The sequence below is a fragment of the Archocentrus centrarchus genome, chromosome 12 (genome assembly GCF_007364275.1).
Source record: "Archocentrus centrarchus isolate MPI-CPG fArcCen1 chromosome 12, fArcCen1, whole genome shotgun sequence".
Lineage (NCBI taxonomy): Eukaryota > Metazoa > Chordata > Actinopteri > Cichliformes > Cichlidae > Archocentrus > Archocentrus centrarchus.
In genome coordinates, this window is record NC_044357.1 from 15243818 (window position 1) to 15261818 (window position 18001).

At 39.6% G+C, this 18001-nt stretch overlaps 1 protein-coding gene across 1 annotated transcript; it reads left to right on the forward strand.

The window, feature by feature from the left end:
- Positions 1-1346: 1346 nt before the first annotated feature.
- LOC115788946 (ER degradation-enhancing alpha-mannosidase-like protein 3) lies at positions 1347-15723 on the forward strand. Its single transcript, XM_030742070.1, has 20 exons — positions 1347-2208; positions 2349-2394; positions 3049-3149; positions 4281-4320; positions 4428-4540; positions 4782-4935; positions 5091-5225; positions 5341-5446; positions 5578-5675; positions 5799-5924; positions 6027-6110; positions 6354-6437; positions 6652-6776; positions 9505-9670; positions 11144-11301; positions 11393-11510; positions 11777-11950; positions 12187-12352; positions 12484-12675; positions 13359-15723. The coding sequence occupies exons 1-20, from the start codon at positions 2045-2047 to the stop codon at positions 13604-13606; spliced, it is 2598 nt and encodes an 865-aa protein (XP_030597930.1). The 5' UTR covers positions 1347-2044; the 3' UTR covers positions 13607-15723.
- Positions 15724-18001: the final 2278 nt, after the last annotated feature.

Here is an 18001-nt window from a genome sequence, read left to right on the forward strand (position 1 = left end):
CTCGTTATGCAGTATAGACCATTTCAGATATATTAGGCCGCTGGATCATAATCAGCTGGTAAAAATGGAGAACATTCCAGCGATTTTATATTTAATTTTATAAAATATCCCTAAAATATGTCTTGACCTATTATAAGTATTTGTTGATTAGGCCAATTATACTCAACTGTTCAAATAAACAGTAAGAATAGTAGAGTTAAAATAGAAAGAAAATGCAAAGTACAACAAGCAGGTGTACTTGAGTGAATTTACATATTTTAATCCAAGCCAACAAACTATACAGTGGGTCTAAAGTCCTGTTTGATTTAAGGGCAGGGTGAAGATATGACTCAGAGGAAAAGAGGAAGGAAATATTTTGGTCTTATCTCCTAATTTCATAAGCAGGCTAATGAGATTATAGTTGTTGATCTAAACTACATCCTCCCTTCAGCAAAACTAAAGACTAAATGATAAATGCAAATGTATTTACCTGACAGGCTATATAGTTTGTCATTATGCAAAACAGTGAGGCGCACTTGTGCCTAGTTCAGGCTAGGCCAAATTCAAAATGCCCTGCCTCCCGAGGTGCACCCAAAGCGCCAGCTCACCGCATCCGTATCTGTCACCAGAGGGAACCGCTATGAACAAACAATAAGACTAACAAGACGAACAAGACTGCTGAAGAAAGTGAGAAGATTACGCGCAGCTAATGAGTGGAAATATCATGTGGTCAAGTGCCTATATAAACAAAGAAATGCGTAAATTACAGGTGATGCACGGAAAGGGGCTAAAATGAAGAGGAGACAGTTGCGACATCTTTTGGCTAACTAGAGATACTGCAGACCTCATTTCAGGAAAATAAAGGAGTCATTAGGCTGCATTTCCTCCATTCTTCTTGGATACATTGTTTTCTTCTTGATAACACGGTATAATCTAGACGATTCCCATGGTTATGTGGGATCTGACCCATAATTTTTTACTTCCTTACTTTCGCATTATGCATCGAATTATTTATTTAATTTATTTTCTGAGGCGTGAATTTATTAAAACATAAGTACATAAAAGGTTTGGCATCCTCCCTGGCTCCGCCTACCCTGTGACGTTGTCTCCATTGGAATTTTGCCCTAATTAAGGACTGTAAGGACGCCACTCATCACACCGTATCGCTATTGCCAATCTAACGTCTGTTACATGGTCAGTGAAGCATAACCTCATTTTCATCCTTCTGAAGTCGTGACTATAACCAGATGAACTTGATGAAATACAGCTGGCCAGAGGGAAAGCTGATGCTCTGCGTAGCACAGACTTTGCCTGCGAGGACAACTCTGGGGAGAAATATGCTTAATTTCCCGGATCGCGACAAAGACTGTCCGCTCTGACAGCTCGGTGCTGCGGTGACAGCTGCAGACGTGTCATCGGCTCTCTCTAATTGTATGTTAAGCGTTTTAATTTAATACGGCAAATGAAGCTTTCGTCATTGGAACAAGATGATGTTTTGTCCTATTTGACTTTTTTTTTTTCTTTGCTAGTTAGTCAGCTCCTTAGCTGACTAACTAGCTTTGCTGAACTAGCAGCTAAGCAGGACTAGCAGCAGGGAACCTCCCAGCACTGTGATGGCTAGCATTAGCCACTCTGTCTCACTGTGACATCAGTTTGGTAACATCCTAATACTTCATTTCTTTTTTTCCCAAACTTCCTTCAAAAAGAAGTGTACTGCCAGTCCTGTTCGGGCTTTCTGCGATTAACCAGGGCTTCGTGCTTAGTCCCGTTTTCCTTACTGCAAAGCTAGCATCACTTGTAGCGTGTTGCCTCTTGTTTACATGTACACCGGTCACCTGGACTGCTCTCTGGGCATGTGATGGTTGTAACAAGAAAGGATGAACTACAGAACAAGCGGGTTGTAAATATGGAAATGGAACTTGGAGGTAGCTAACGCCGGCATCTTTTCTCTGAGAAGATGACCTGGAGTCTGAAGGAGGACAGCTGTGCCTGCTCCGCTGTTTGACTTTGTGTGGGCGCTGCACAGAGAACAGGAGTGAGTTTGTTCTTATTAAAGTTTATCCTGATGCAAGACTACATGAGGAGAACTGGAAATAAACAGTGCTGGAAAATGGGCTGTGCTTCGGCCACAAGGATGATGTTAAAGACGCTTCTGGTCGTCAGTCTTTTTGGCTGGACAAAATGTCAAGAAGGCCAGAATATGACACCCGAGGAAAAGGTTGTAATCAGGTAATGAACGACTAGATAGTCATATCAACACTTTTTATACGGATCTGAGGGACATTAATGCGCATTTGTAATAGACTATTTGAATATTTTCATGAGATTAATTTATTCTTTTGCCCCCCTGCCCCCATTTTTTTCTGCAGGGACCAGATTGTTGAAATGTTTGATCATGCTTATGGCAGTTACATGGTAAGATTTTCATTACTTTATGATAATTGCAATTACCACTAAGTTTGTGTTTCGGTGTTCCAACAGTCCAGAGGAAAGCTGAATCAGTGGTTGCCAGATGGAGCTTTTTTTGTGAGGGTGTGCAGGGCATGCAGGCATGCTGGATTTGGTTGAGATTGCTTTCACTTGTGGGTTCTGTTGAAGTGTGTTGGAGAAGGGAGCAAATTTTGTTTACAGCTGTTGCAGACTTGGATTGCTGTTAGTAATGTTGGAGAGAGTCAGATCTCAACCAGTGGTTCAATGTGAGGTGGGTCTGTACAAGATGAACATCAGTATCTGGCAGGTGTAGAGTTAGAGGGTCACACGTGATCCCACATGGTAGAAGGGAAAATGAGATATCCTCATGAGCTGACATAAACTAACCCAAGTGTAAGTTTAATATAAGTTATGTACAGGCGATAAGGGAGATGCAGAAGGGAGATAAAGTGGCAAGATTAGGACATCTCTTTGCAGGAATTTCTTCAACTCAGTCCTGTCATAGTCTTATTATGTAGATGGAAATTTTGAGGGACATTGGCGAGTAGGAACTCAAACTTTTAGTGACTAGTGAAGTCATTTAATTTTCTGTAGCTTGTTAATGAAAGCGCTGGAGGCAAATGGTTGTTTCTGTTGCAGAAATATGCCTACCCAGCTGATGAGCTGATGCCTCTAAGCTGCAGAGGGAGAGTGCGTGGCCAGGAGCCCAACAGAGGGGACATTGATGACTCCTTGGGGAAGTAAGTAAATCCTTAATTGACATTTGGAGCATAAAAAGATCCAGTGAGGGATGTAAAGCACAAACAGTTTAATTCCTTCAAGCAACAGTCAGACCAAAGCCATGCAGCAAAAGTTTGAGCATGAACACTGTAAGCTTAGCAGATAAAAGATGACCTTATTTCCAAAAGGCTTAAAGAGATTATGCATTTCTGATGTTTTGAGCAAGATTACCTCTTCATGTCTATTGCTTAAAGTTTCAAAATGACAAAAACATAATGGGGAGAGAGGGAACAGTTTGACTACCCTGCATGATAAGAATCCTGATAAATGTTTCTGAAGGTCTTTTGCAGTCATAGAAGGGAATGTCAAAGTATTTAGAAAATCTGCATCACATGGACTTGACTAACAATGGCTCCGAACAGGATGTAGCTGTACTGAGCTACTTAAGATCTAAAAGCTATCTGACAGCTCACATCTCTTTTTGGTTTTGTTCAATACACTAATTTGGCTTAAAGTGTTAAGAAAAGTATGTTTCATTTTTTTGTTTTAAGCCATTTGGAGATCATTTAATCTTCTACTTGCTGAAGTATTCACAGTAACAGAAATTTTGACTAGGGTACAAAATTCTTTGCATGTCAAAGTCTAATCTTTACAGCAGCTGCCTGGAGGGCTCTGGCTCTTTAGATTGTTCCTTGATGGATCATTACCAGGGATGTTTTTTAGACTCCTGACTTCATGATTACAACTTGCTGACTGTGGTCAAAGAAAAAACTCCATTGTGCATGCTTTCTGGAAAGTATTTTTCATCTTGAAAAAAAGACAGGAACTCTATAGTCCAGGTTTGCTAAGCTCTTCCAAATAAACCCTGTTCAATAGATTAGATGCTCTAGTTTTCAGAGATGCTGAATGAGGTGCCAGTTTAATCAATAAAATCAACAAGAAGGCGTTACGTTGCAGACTTACAGTGCAAAGGCTAGATCCATGTACAGTGTGTTTTATAGTGTAATTTTGCTTCAGACTCAGTAGATTTGACACTGAACAGTCATTGGTTCATTACAAATTTAACTGGCTCAGTGGAAAGTAGGACACCAGCTCTGCCAGCTCTGCTAGCTTTCATCATATCGTAACATTTGTTTCAACCATCTCTTTAGGTTTTCTCTCACTCTGATTGACACCCTTGATACCCTGGTGGTGAGTGTTTGATTTTTCTCTCATAAAAAGCATAAAATTGGTTTGCTTTATTTGTGTTTTTGACCCACTCCCCCCCCCCCCCTCCCCCCTCCATGAATTTTACACAGGTGTTAAACAAGCTTGATGAGTTTGAGGATGCAGTGAAGAAGACTATGAGAGATGTACGTCTCGACAATGATGTGGTGGTGTCAGTGTTTGAGACCAATATCAGAGTTTTAGGGTATGAATCATATCTTTTTACCATAAATATGAAGTGTGTGTTATTTTAATTAAATCTGTATTAGTAACTTTATCTGAAGTCTTATTTTTTGGATCATGTGTCTAAATGTCAAATTATTTGGCATCAGTGCATTATTACTGTCACTAGACAGAAATATCCTGGTGTCTGAGTCATCATGGCCTTTGCATCCCAAATGTTTTATTTTAATTTTGTAATTTTAAAAAGTATTTCTGCTTCCCAGTGGGCTTTTAGGGGCTCATGTCATGAGTGACTTGCTACGGCAACGTGGGGAGAGGATGCAGTGGTATCGCGATGAGCTCCTCCATATGGCCAAAGAGCTGGGCCATCGATTACTGCCCGCCTTTAACACCACAAGTGGCCTTCCCTATCCGAAGGTATTCCTTATTTTATTGTTAAATACCACAAATTTTATTGTAGATGGATTATACGCTGCATGGTTCCTCACAGTCAGGTCACCACAAAGACACTAATGAATGATTAACATTTTGCAAAATAAATGAGATGAATCTTGCTTTGTTTGGCTTACCAGGTGAATCTGCGGTATGGTGTCTTAAACCCACTTTCCCGGACAGGCACTGAGTCCGACACTTGCACAGCATGCGCAGGAACGATGATCCTGGAGTTTGCTGCCCTAAGCAGACTGTCAGGAAACTCTGTGTTTGAGGCATTACCTTCCTTTTCCTCTAGAAATTATATTTTTTTGTATGTTTAATCTTTTTTATGTTAGAAATTATAGCTGAAAGTAGTTAATGTGATAATGTTTTGGTTTGGTTTTACAGGAACACGCAAGGAAAGCTCTGGATGTCCTCTGGGAGAGGAGACAGAGGGGAAGTGACTTGGTGGGGACTGTCATCAATATCCACAATGGAGAATGGGTCCGGAGGGGTGAGGCAATTTAAACACAAAGATACACAGTGTAGAGCTATCAAGCATCGGCAGCACTGAAGTCTCACAGGTTCCCTCACAAACAGTGGTAATTGAACCTTACTGAGTTTTGTCCCCTTCTGTGTTTGCAGACAGTGGAGTTGGTGCTGGTATTGATTCATACTATGAATACCTGATGAAGGCCTACATTCTTCTTGGAGACAATGTGTTTCTGGAGAGGTTCAACGTTGTGAGTTCTCCCTGCTGTAACATCACTGGCTCACATAGTCTATCATATTGTAGTGTTTGAGCTGAAGACACTTTACAGTAATTGTTCGTGTTCTTTACTTTTCTTGGTGTTTCTCAAAAACAGCACTACAGTGCCATTATGAAGTACATTAGTCAGCCTCCCCTGCTGCTCAATGTGCACATGCACAACCCCACAGTGAGTGTACGGAGCTGGATGGACTCTCTCCTGGCGTTCTTCCCTGGCTTGCAGGTCTGTAATTCCATCTTAAGATGTGCTCAGTTAATCACATTTACGGTGTTAAAAGTGAATGAATTGTTAGAATTTTCTAAAGCGCCATTTTTGTTTATATAGGTTTTGAGAGGGGATCTGAAACCAGCCATTGAGACTCATGAAATGCTTTACCAAGTAACCAAACAGCACAAGTTCCTTCCAGAGGTAATGGCTCTCACTCTTTTCGCTCTTTTTATAGGCAATATTTATATTCCTCTGAGCCTCGGCAATTTTAAGTTAAGGCATACTCATTATAAAGTTGAGTTTTGATATATGTGTGTGTAATATAGAATAAAGGTCATTGTTTTATGACAAGCCAATAAATATTACCTAATTAGTTGTTTCTTTTTTCATCATTGTCAAGGAAACTGATACTAACTGCTTTTTTCTGGGTTTGTCTCACTGAAGGCTTTCACTACAGAGTTCAGAGTTCATTGGGGTCAACACCTACTGAGACCAGAGTTTGCAGAAAGCACCTACTACCTCTATAAGGTAAAAAAAAAAAAAAATCAAATGACTATATTTAATCTGTCAATGACACTGTCACTGACAGAAATTCAATATAATGCCTTTTCTTCAGTTTTGTTTTCTAATTAATACAAGTATTTCATTCCTGTTCAGTATGTAAGCAGCATCTTTTTTGTGCGTGTTAGTCTGAGCTTATCTTGTAGGATTTGTAGGTAAGATTATATTTTGATGTCTGCAGGCCACTGGTGATCCCTACTACCTCAGAGTGGGACAGTCCATAGTGGAAAAGCTCAATGCCTATGCCAGAGTGCCTTGTGGGTTTGCTGCTGTGCAAGATGTCCGCACAGGGACACATGAAGACAGGTACTGTGTGAGGTGAACTCTGTACAAATTATGTCAAAACTCAAGTGTGAAATGAGTTTTGTGTGTTTTAAGAGGAGTTTTAAATAACCTTAACATTACAGTGTATAACATTTCTTACCATTAGATGTCAGTAGATTGCAGATTTTAGTCACCCGAGGTCTGTTTTCTTACCTCTCCCACCTCAAGTGCATAATCCCAGCTATGGTGGCTGCTAGGGGCCAAACATGTTTGTCAGCCAACGAGATCAAAAACATTAAATTTAACTTACAAATGAGAAACTTTGTAAAATCCAAAATGAAGCCAATCTCTGATAAAAATATAAATCTAATTGAAATTTTTATTAAAGCCTATAATTCAAAAATCAAGAAGAAAACTATTTCACTTATCTATAAAAACCTACTAGCTCTTAAAAACAGTTCGACCCTGTATATTAAAGCAAGGTGGGAGAGAGACGGCAACTTAACAATAACTGAGGAAGAATGGACAATAATATGGAAATATCAGTGGACATATAATAAATCCCTACAATGGCAAGAATTTGGGTGGAAAAACCTCATAAGATTCTTTATTACACCCGTACAGAAATGCCATTATGATAGAAACCCTCCTACGTGTTGGAGGAAATGTGGAAACCGAAACGCTAATCACTATCATATTTTTTGGAATTGTCCAATTATTGAAGACTACTGGAAAGAAATAAACAATGCCCTACAGGATATTTTCAGACAGCACATTGCTTTAGAGAGCAAGCTCATGTATTTTTGCAACATACCTCAAGAAGTCTCAAAAAGGGAAAAATATCTAATGACCATCTTATTAACAGCAAGTAAAAAGAGCATCACAAGAAAGTGGTTATCACAGGATAAGCCAACGCTAGATGACTGGATGGATATAACATTTAACATATATAAAATGGAAAAAATAACAGCTTCTCTCAACCATAAGACCGAGCAATTCAATTTCAGTTGGCAAAGCTGGGTAGACTACGCAAAATCTAGAAGACCCGATTTCATTTTTAGAAATCAAGCTTGACATGGCCTCCTGACAACCTACTCTCCGACAATAAATAAACTCAAATAGTATTAAATAAGTTTGCTTCTTAATTGTGTATTTCACTTATTTACATACTTTTTAAAATTTATTTAGGTTTTTTTTTTTTTTTTTTTTCTTTCTTTCATAAATTATTTTCTCTTTCTTTCCTCATTCCATTAACATTGGGCTTCTTCCCCGGGAAATAGAGTTATAACAGTTCTATGTTAATATGTTGCACAGAAATTTCTATGTTACTTTTTTAAGTACTGAATGTAACACTTTGACACTGTGAATATATGCTCTGTAAAACCTTTTTCCCAGAAAACTAATAAAAAGTATAATTACAAAAAAAAAAAAAAAACATTAAAATTAGACTGTACCCCAAAATGGCTGCGGCTGGCTGGCTGGCGTGTTCCTACTACTGTTTGGACCAGATCTGCCTCTGAGTTTTTCCCTATTAATGTCAGTCCACGGTTTACCTGAGCTGTCAATACCGGGTGAGAAGCGTTCATGTTTATTTAATCTGGAAGAGGCTGTAAAACCTCATGAAAGGAGTCTGATACTGGTCGATGAGTCTGTGAAGCTCACTTCTGACAAATTACAGCAATGCTGAGGTGAGTTGTTGATGATATGCTGAACTTTGCTGTATGTAAGCACTGCTGTTTTTACCTCTGTTACTACTACATACTACGTATGTGGCTGCTCTGAAACACTATTAGGGGCTCGACACACGGGGAGCGACGTCGCTCGCTCTCCATTCATTTCCTATGGAGCTTGTGCGATGAGGCGACAATCGCTTGCCCTCCTCCAGCTAAGCGACCGGCGACATTCGTGCATGTGAAATTTCGAGCTCGTACACGTAGACGTGCACACGCGACCAGGCGACGCGACACAACAAAGTTGGAAAATGTTCTACTTTTGTCGCTGTCGCGTGGCACTAAACCAATCAGCAAGAGTTTCATTGACTGACCAATGAGCGAAGAGTATGCTACACACTGCAGTCTGCAACCACTTTCAGCAGGAAGGAAAGCATCGTTTTAGCTGTGTTTGACTTTCCTATATTATATGACACTTCACGCAGTGATTATCGAGTTAAACATAAAAGGCAGCCATATGAGAACGTGTTGGTGCAAGACTAACGTTAAACAGACCGATAGAGAGGACTTTTGTGCTAATATAGGATGAACGCGAGGTTGTCTTTTTCTTTTGTAGAGGAGACTTAACAGCAAGATTTCTGTCAGTTCCAATAAAATCTTCAGACTCCTCATCTTTATTGCCGTGTCTGACATGGACTGCTTTGAAAATGTCTAAATCCCTCCAGTTTCATAACCAATCACATTTCTTGGAGACGAGTGACGTAAGAGCGCGATTCGCAAAGCTGCCGTCGCTATCGCGTCCCGTGTGTTCGGTTTCACCCCAGTGGCGATGCGACCCATTCGTCGCTGTCGTTTGTCGCTCCCCGTGTGTCGAGCCCATTATTCGGAAGGGAGATATCCTTCCTCACCACTGTATTTCTAATAGATTAAAACTTGATGCATCTATTTCTGATTCTTAAAAAGGTACAGTCAGTAATTTTTTTGAGGTTATTTAATAGATGTGTGAAGATTTCTTTTCTGTGTGTATATATAATATATATATATATATATATATATATATATATATATATATATATACATATGTGCCTTTCTGTGTTTAGGATGGACTCGTTCTTTCTGGCTGAGATGTTTAAATACCTGTACCTGATGTTTTCGGAGAAGAGCCAGCTGCCTATTGATATTGACGACTACATTTTCACTACAGAGGCTCACCTCCTGCCTATATCTCTCTCCACCACTCAGCCACCTTGTCAAGGCAACAATACGGTGAGAGTGCTCACTTTGTCACAAACACCAGTACAGAGATTATTTTCTATACAAGCTCACATACACTCACTGGCCATTTTGTTAGGTACATCTGTTAAACTCTAACATTTAGGCATGTAGAGATGTTAAAGATGACCCGTTTAAGTTCAAACTGAGCATTAGAATAGGGCAGAAAGGTGATTTAAGTGACTTTGAATGTGGCATAGTTGTTGGTACCAGACAGACTGGTCTGAGTATTTCAGAAACTGCTCATCTACTGGGATTTTCCCACTCAGCCATCTCTAGGGTTTCCAGAGAATGGTCTGAATAAGAGAAAATATTTAATGTGCTGCAGCTCTCTGATCCAAAATGCCTCATTGATGCGAGAGGTTAGAGGAGAATGGCCTGACTGCTTTGAGCTGATAGGAAGGCTACAGTAATTTGTTACAACCAAGGTGTGCAGAAGAGCATCTCTGAATGCACAACACAATGAACCTTGAAGCAGCTGGGCTACAGCAGCAAAAGACCACACTGAGTGCTACTCATGTCAGCTAAGAGAAGGAAACTGAAGCTACAATTCACACAGGCTCACCAAAATTGGACAGTAGAAGATTGCCAAACATTGCCTGGTCTAATGAGTGTATATTTCTGCTGCGACACAGAGATGGTAGGGTCAAAAGCTGGCATAAACAACATGATAACATGTTATTGGTACTCTTTGTGCTCCTTAGTACCAATTGAGCGTCTTTTGAACACCAAAGCTGCTTTCAGCAGGATAACATGCCATGTGATAAAGCTGAAGTAATCTCAAACTGGTTTCTTCAACATGACAGTGCTCATTGTACTAAATAGTCTCCAGATCTCAATGCAGTAGAGCACCTTTGGGATGTGATGGAATGGGAGATTTGCATCATTCACGTGCAGCCAACAGATCTGCAGCAACTGTGTGATGCTATCATGTCAATATGGACAAAAGTCTCTGGGGAATATTTCCAACATCTTGCTGAATCTGTGCCATAAAGAATTAAGGCAGTTATGAAGTCAAAAGGAGGTCGAAATCAGTAGTAGCAAAATGTAACTAATGAAGTTACTGGTGGGTGTGTGTTTCACATTAAGGTTGTCAGATTTTCACAATAATTGTGGTTTTAAAAAAAAAATCATAATACTGATATTGTGATATCAGAAATTTGAAGGAAAAAAAGAATGACGGCATTTCTGCTATCCATCAAATTCACCCCTAATTTTATTTGTGTTTTTCCTGCAAGGGTATTTAATTTTTTCATTAGAGAATCAAGTTAATCTTTAGTTTAATGTAATATAATTATATTGTTGGGTATTAACTTGAGACTTTGACATTCTGTGTTTAGTAGCACACAGTTTTTTTTTTTTTTTAAATCACTTATATGATAAGTTTGTATATTTAGAAGTTCATAACTAACTGGCATAGCAGTACAGTAGGTACACAGTTATTTAAAGGTGTGTCCTGTTCTCCAGGAGACTGTTCGTATTTCTCAAGAAGAAGACCTGTTTACACACTCCTGTCCCAGCACTGAGACGTTATTCCCTAACAACCCTTCATTTGCCAAAACCATCAGGGATGGCTACAAGTACCTCACTGGGGTGGGACGGGCCTTCCACCCTTTACCCATCAGGTGTGTCCACTTGTAAGAAACCTTTGGCTGTAGAGCAAAATCTCTGATGGAGTTACGAAGTTTCAACCTAACTGCCTTTATACTTTTACAGGGAAATTGAACTGCCACTCCATGATAATGGCCTGGAGCCGGTGGAGTTCTTGAAAAGCATGGGCATTTCTCTCACACCTCTGAATGAAGCCAGTACAGGAAACACTGGAAGGCGCAAGGTAAACTGGTTACTGTACACTCCAAATATGAACTGGCGAGGTTAATGAAATGATTTTTTTTTTATTGTAAATAGTGTACCATAGCCCACCTGCAGTACTTTTATTGTCCATTGGGGGGCACTGCTCACACCTTGTGAATTACAGTTATGCTTGTTTCATAATATTACACTCCTTTAATTGCAAAAAGTGCCTGAGATGTTTAAATGTAACATTTGGCATTATGAGTTATAGTTTCTTATTGTGTTTCTAAATATTGATATCTGTAGGAGCACAAAGGAGTTTACCGCATAAAACTTGTAGCAGAAGTGAGCCAGGCACCAGAGGAGGAGGTGGTGGTGCCTCATGTCGTTCAGCTCATATCCCCCCCATTTCTGGGAAGGACAGTCCTCACTGCAGGACCTGCCAAATTTGGAATGGACCTCACCAAACAGGAGCATGGGGTGAGATAATACCACACTAGGATCAAACCTATTGTACAAACAAGAACAAAAACAGAGCAACAGTTGTGCAGTAATATGATTTGAATAGACTATAGTCTGACATATAACTGATGGACATGAACTACTAAATAAAATTAGTAATCTGTGAATAGACTTTTTCTTCTCTTTGCTTTGTTTAATTCTTTCTTTTCACATGCAAGCGCAAAATCACATTAAAACAAATTCCTGTGTCACAGGTGAAGGGCAGCATAGTGAAAGCTTCCCCCTACACTGCATGTGGACCAATAGATAATGCAGTGGACCTAGAAGGCAATATCGCTGTGGCACTGAGAGGTGACTGCATGTTTGCTGCAAAGGCTCGTTGGCTACAGAAGGCAGGAGCTGTAGGAGTAATTTTTATAGGTGGGAGTCATTACCAATTTGAGTTGAAATTGTTTTTCCTTATAGTACTTCTCAAAGTTTAGGATAACCGCTAAGCACTGAAGTCTGGACTTCAGAGATGTTCATTAGCTGACTAACTCTTTGTTCCTCAGACCACCGTGAAGGAAGCAACAGTGAGGAAACTCCCCTCTTCCAGATGGTTGGAGATGGCGACTCTACCGAAGACATCACCCTGCCTTTAGTCTTCCTGTTCAGCCGTGAGGGTGCCGTGCTCACAGCTGCCCTGGAGAAACATCACAACGTGGATGTGCTGCTGCTGCCCAAAGAGAGGCAGCTCGGGCATGGTGAGCGTCAGGAGGAGGAAGATTACTGTACATTAGAGGATAAAGATGCCTATACGCTATATTTATGTTACTATCAACAATTAAGTGAATGACATTTGGAGAAAAACTGATTGGTTCACAGGAAACACTGAGCAGCTGGAGCAGTTCATAATTACTCGACATATTTGCTGATTTCTATATTTAATGTTTGTTGGAAACATGAAAGATATAAAATATCACCAGATTTAGAAAACGTGATTAATTTGGAAGCATAAAAGACACTGTAAAGGTTAGAAAGAAAACTAGATCGCTGTTTTCACGCCTTTGTGCTTCTGTCCTTTTTTCGTACACTGTGTCCTAGATTTTGTGACTAAATAGGATATGTTGTGTGTCACGCTTCCTTTGACATGATTATATAAAATTATATTCTGAATTTATTAACTTACAGAGATTAACCTTTATGTAGTATGCAACAGTATATGTTCTTTTGAATTTGCCGTTGCTGTTGGTACAGATTTGTTTTGTAGTCTGCCGAGCCCAAATTGACTGAGGACATATTCATAATCAGTTGTGATTATTTGGACAAAAGGGAGTAGTAGTTGCAGCTGAGGAAAAAATGAAATCATATGGAAAATCTTAGTTTGTGCCTCGGATGTGAGTTCTTCTCCAGCTTATGTGTGTCATTGTCTGTCCTCGTACTACAGATAAAATGGAGAAACCAATCAGTATGAACATAAAACTCCGCCTGGCAGAGGAGGGGGAGATGGAGGGAGAAGCAGCTGACGGGCCCACCCTGGAGTTCGTCTTGGAGAATGATGAGGTGATTCTTAAGGAAGTAGGAGAAGAAGAAATCAGAGGAGAACAGCAGTCAGAACAGCAGCAGTCGTGCACAAAGGAGAGCCACTGGACTGAACCCTGTACGACAGATTCCTCTCAAATCCCAGACTCTTAACATTGGGCCAAACAGAAATCCATGAGCTGTGCTGATCCCGAACTTTGCTACCACTGGCCTCTTGTCAGTTTCTGAATGGAATGTGCCTCAGAGCCCTTCACTGCCCTACAGCACAGAGAGCCCTCACTGACACAGCTGGCGTATTTATAACTGATGGAGGTTCAAGCAGGCTGACAACACCTCTTACATCCTGTCTTGATGGCTCTATATTTACTAGAAGCACAGATTCTGTTCCGTTAGAGGAAACGGTGGCTGGGGACTGGCTTATGATTTTATGAGACTAAACTTAGTAATACAAGGCCAAAAAAAGGACACGTTGATGCTGCCTAAACCTAAACAGAGCCTGTCGTTTTGTTCCTGAGCCACATACAAAAAACACCCAGGGGAAAACATAGATAAGGTTTATGGTTTGTATGCAATGCAGTGCATTTTTAATGTAGATTGCACCTTTTCACTTTAACAAGTACTGTTTAAACATTCAGTAAAATAGAATATTACCCGGCCAGTAGTTGGTGTTAACTACCAGAACTTCTCAGTAATATAATGTTAGTGATTGAAGAAGAGGATGTTGGGCTAATTTGAAAACTTTATTTTGTTTCTTACTGGGAATCAACTTCAGGGAATTTTAAGAGTGAATGCAGTTTGCATTGAAGAAATGTGTGGTCTGCTTTTTGCTATTATGTGAGCAAGTGTGTGTGTGTGTGTGTGGGTGTGTGTGTGTGTGGGTGTGTAATAACTATGAAACCCTTGAAGGCATCTCAGAAACCCTCCCATCTTTAAAAAGTCATCCTGCAAGAAAATCTAGTACGTCTGACCATCATGAATCTTTTAAAGTTCATTTTTGTAACCTAAAAATAGCCATGTGCTTCTGTTGTGATCACTCACATTTTCTTAAAAACACTGATAACATGATCAAAGCTGATTTGATGATGATATGATGATTGTGGCAGACTGTGGGGGGGGGGTCAGCCTATCATCAGATTTGTTTGTGGCTATTGCAATAACTCATTAGGTCATTTTTCATTACATTTTCACTGTGTAATGATTCATTCTCAGCAACTTCCTTTAAATACAAAATTTGTTGCATGGCTACTTTCAGAACACACCAAATTGTCATATTTAGTAACGAGCAGATTTGTTGAATTACAGCAGTGTTGTTGCATCATCTCATGACTGAACTCTTTACTGGGAACTTTACGCATTGTGCATAGAGACTTGTCGTCTTGTTGGTCATTACTTAAATTTACCAAGTGTTGTGCTGGCTCGCACACACTCCTCACGGACTCATCTGTTTTACAGGCATCTGTTTTACAAGCATTACTTTTATGTGTTAGAACTTTGCACAGAAATTTACAACACTGCATAAGTGTTTCATCCGTTATTTCACCCTCACTAATAATAGTTCAGTAGTTTGCTTGATTTGTAACTTTTGTGAAATTATGAGGTCATTTGTTGCTTATCTGACTGTAAAGTGGACCTTTTCCTGATGCTGCTAAGCTAATTTAAGGTCTTAAACTGTCATCAAATCATTCTCATATTTTTTTTTTTTGTTTTGTTTTGTTTTATTTAGTCTTTGTATAAGGCTGTGCCAACCCGTTTACCTCAGGACTGTGTATGTAAATGTTCATGCCGATAAAAGGAGCATACACAAAAAAATGGATCATTCTTCCTTTAATTGATTTTCATGCTTTTTAATAATATTTTTCTGCTGTTCTTTGAGGCTTTTATTGGGCTATGGCTGAAACTCATACAGTGCCAAAAGTGAGATTCTCTGGATCCACTTTCTGGGACATGAACTGAGACACATTTGTCAATAAATTGAAAATTATAATAATAATTTTTTTATTACTCTGTATTTCTTTTTTATTAGTGGCAGCTATGGCTTCTTAGAATCCCTTTTTAATCAGTGATATCTGTGAGGGCATAGTTTAAAGGAAGTGGTTGCCGTTTGCCTGTAGCTGGTTCTTGCAGTTAATCATCCTGAGTAATCTTTATGATACGTTATTTCTTACTTCATGATGACATTTTTATCTAGTTAATGCCTTGTATTTGTTTTCTCTTTTAAGTAGTTGAAAGCAATAAAATGTGTGTACAAATGTACACAGCTGCAAATACAATTTGATTGTAACACATTTTTTATTAAGGACACATGTCTTTGTAATTTGATTTATTATAACAGAAGCATTGTGCAATAGCAAAATAATTTTTTATATATTTATTTACAGTTTGATTTCTCAATACAATACTAAAGACGTGTAAATGCCAGTTGTCTCTGCAAAGCAAATGCATCACATCCATGTCTTTGCACCACAGGGAGTTGTCAGTTGCTGTATGACAGTCTTTGTCCGGAAAAGATGAGACAGACCTTGAAATATTTTTTGTGCCGGATGAGTACGTGGCAAGAATGATATCTGTGATGACATCATTTATCATAATAGCAATGCTGATGAGAACAACCAGAAAAAGCACCTCCACAAAAGGGCTTTGGACAGAGCAATAGGCTCATAGTAGCTGAGTGGGAATCGTCAAGAAAAACTTTATTTTTTTTAAATGAAGTACAGTATACAACTAATTCATCTGAGGAAACTTGGTCTGGTGCATTTAGGTGTGTTAACACAGTGCCAAGGAGGAAAGACACCAGCAATGAGTTTAAAGAAGCAACTGTTGGTGCCCATCAATCTGGGAAGGGCTATAAGGTCATTTCCAAGCCAGTTGCCAGTCTGCCTTGGAGTGGACATCCAAGCAAATTTACCCCAAGGCCAGACTGTGCAATGCTCAGAGAAACCGCAACAAACAAAACAAGAGCTACATCTCAGACTCTACAGGCCTCAGTTAGCATGTTAAATGTTAAAGTTCATGACAGTGTGATTTAAAAAAAGGCTGAACAAGCATGGCTTGTTTGGAAGGGTGGCCAGGAGAAAGCCTCTTCGCTCTAAAAAGAACATGGCAGCAGGGTTTAGGTTTGCAAAGTTGCATCTGAACAAACCACAGGACCTCTGGAACAATGCTCTTTGGACAGACAAGACCAAAAGTGGAAATGTTTGGCCATAATGCACAACACCATGCAAAAACCAAACACAGCATAATAGCACACACATCTCACGCCAGCTGTCAACATGGTGGCTGAGGGGGTGATGACTTGTGTTTTGCAGCCACAGGGTGTGGGCACCTTGCAGTCATTGAGTTGCTCATGACCTCTGTATACCAAAGTATTCTAGAGTCAGATGTGAGGTTTTAATTTCTCTGCAATGATGTGACAGACTGATCAGATTATGCAGAAAAGATTATAAAGGTTATAGCTGCTAAAGGTGATTCTACAGGCTATTGAGTCATGCAGGGTACTAATTTTTTCACACACCGCTCCTACATTTTGGCTCAGTTTTCTGTTAAATAAAAGATGAAAGTATGTCATGTAACGTGTGTTATATGTGTGTGATGTCATGTTTCTGTTTATTTCAGATTGTATTAACCTCATTTTAAGACCTGCTAGACACTAGATCATTTTGTCATTATGTGCCGAAACGCAACATATTAAAATTGACAGAGGGTGTAGGCCACTTTCTTACTATGACTGCTGGTAATCCAGTGTGAAGACTGACAGCCTTACTTTTAACTGGACAGCTGAAGATCTTTGCTGACCTAAATTCTGCCCTTTGTTTGGCAATGATCTTTCAGCTCTAGGCAAGTAAACAGGCTCCAGCTGCTATTCAGCATTTGGTCTGTGTTTGAGAAAGAATAATAACAGCTTTGGTAGACAGAGGGGACAGCAATGGAAAATATATATATATACACGTTTGTTTATTGGATGACTATCTATACATCTTAAAATACCTGCAGAGATTATTTTCCCCCCACCTGCTGCAACCTGTTGCTCCTCAGTTTTCTGCAATCTGCATGAAGCAATCTCTACTGCTAAGAAGAAAAGGTAGAAAAGATGACTAAAAACACGAATAGCTTTGCGTAGGAACTATGACAGTGTAGAATTATCAGCTTTAAAATAAGATTAGCAGTTTTGCATGAACACACGGCGCTATCTCGGCAGTATGAAAACCATCAAACCATCCACATCACATTACTCAGCCGGCTCCTCCATGGCACCGGGTCCTACGTACGTGTTTACGTGGTATCCTGATTATAATCGCTTAGTAAACTGTTGCCTTCAGGTGCCGTGGGAACCTGATCAGGCAGGTTGTTAGAGAAAGTCTTGGTAATTAAAGAATCAAGAAATGAAATATATTCCCCAGCAGAGAAGATGTGGTAGAAATATAGCTTCCGATGATTCAATTCATGCAGGCTCTTTTTTAATATACTGTTATCACTGAAATAAAGTTAGTTTAGATAATATCACAGAAGCATGTAGGAAACCTGCGGTGAAGATTAAGACACTATAATCTT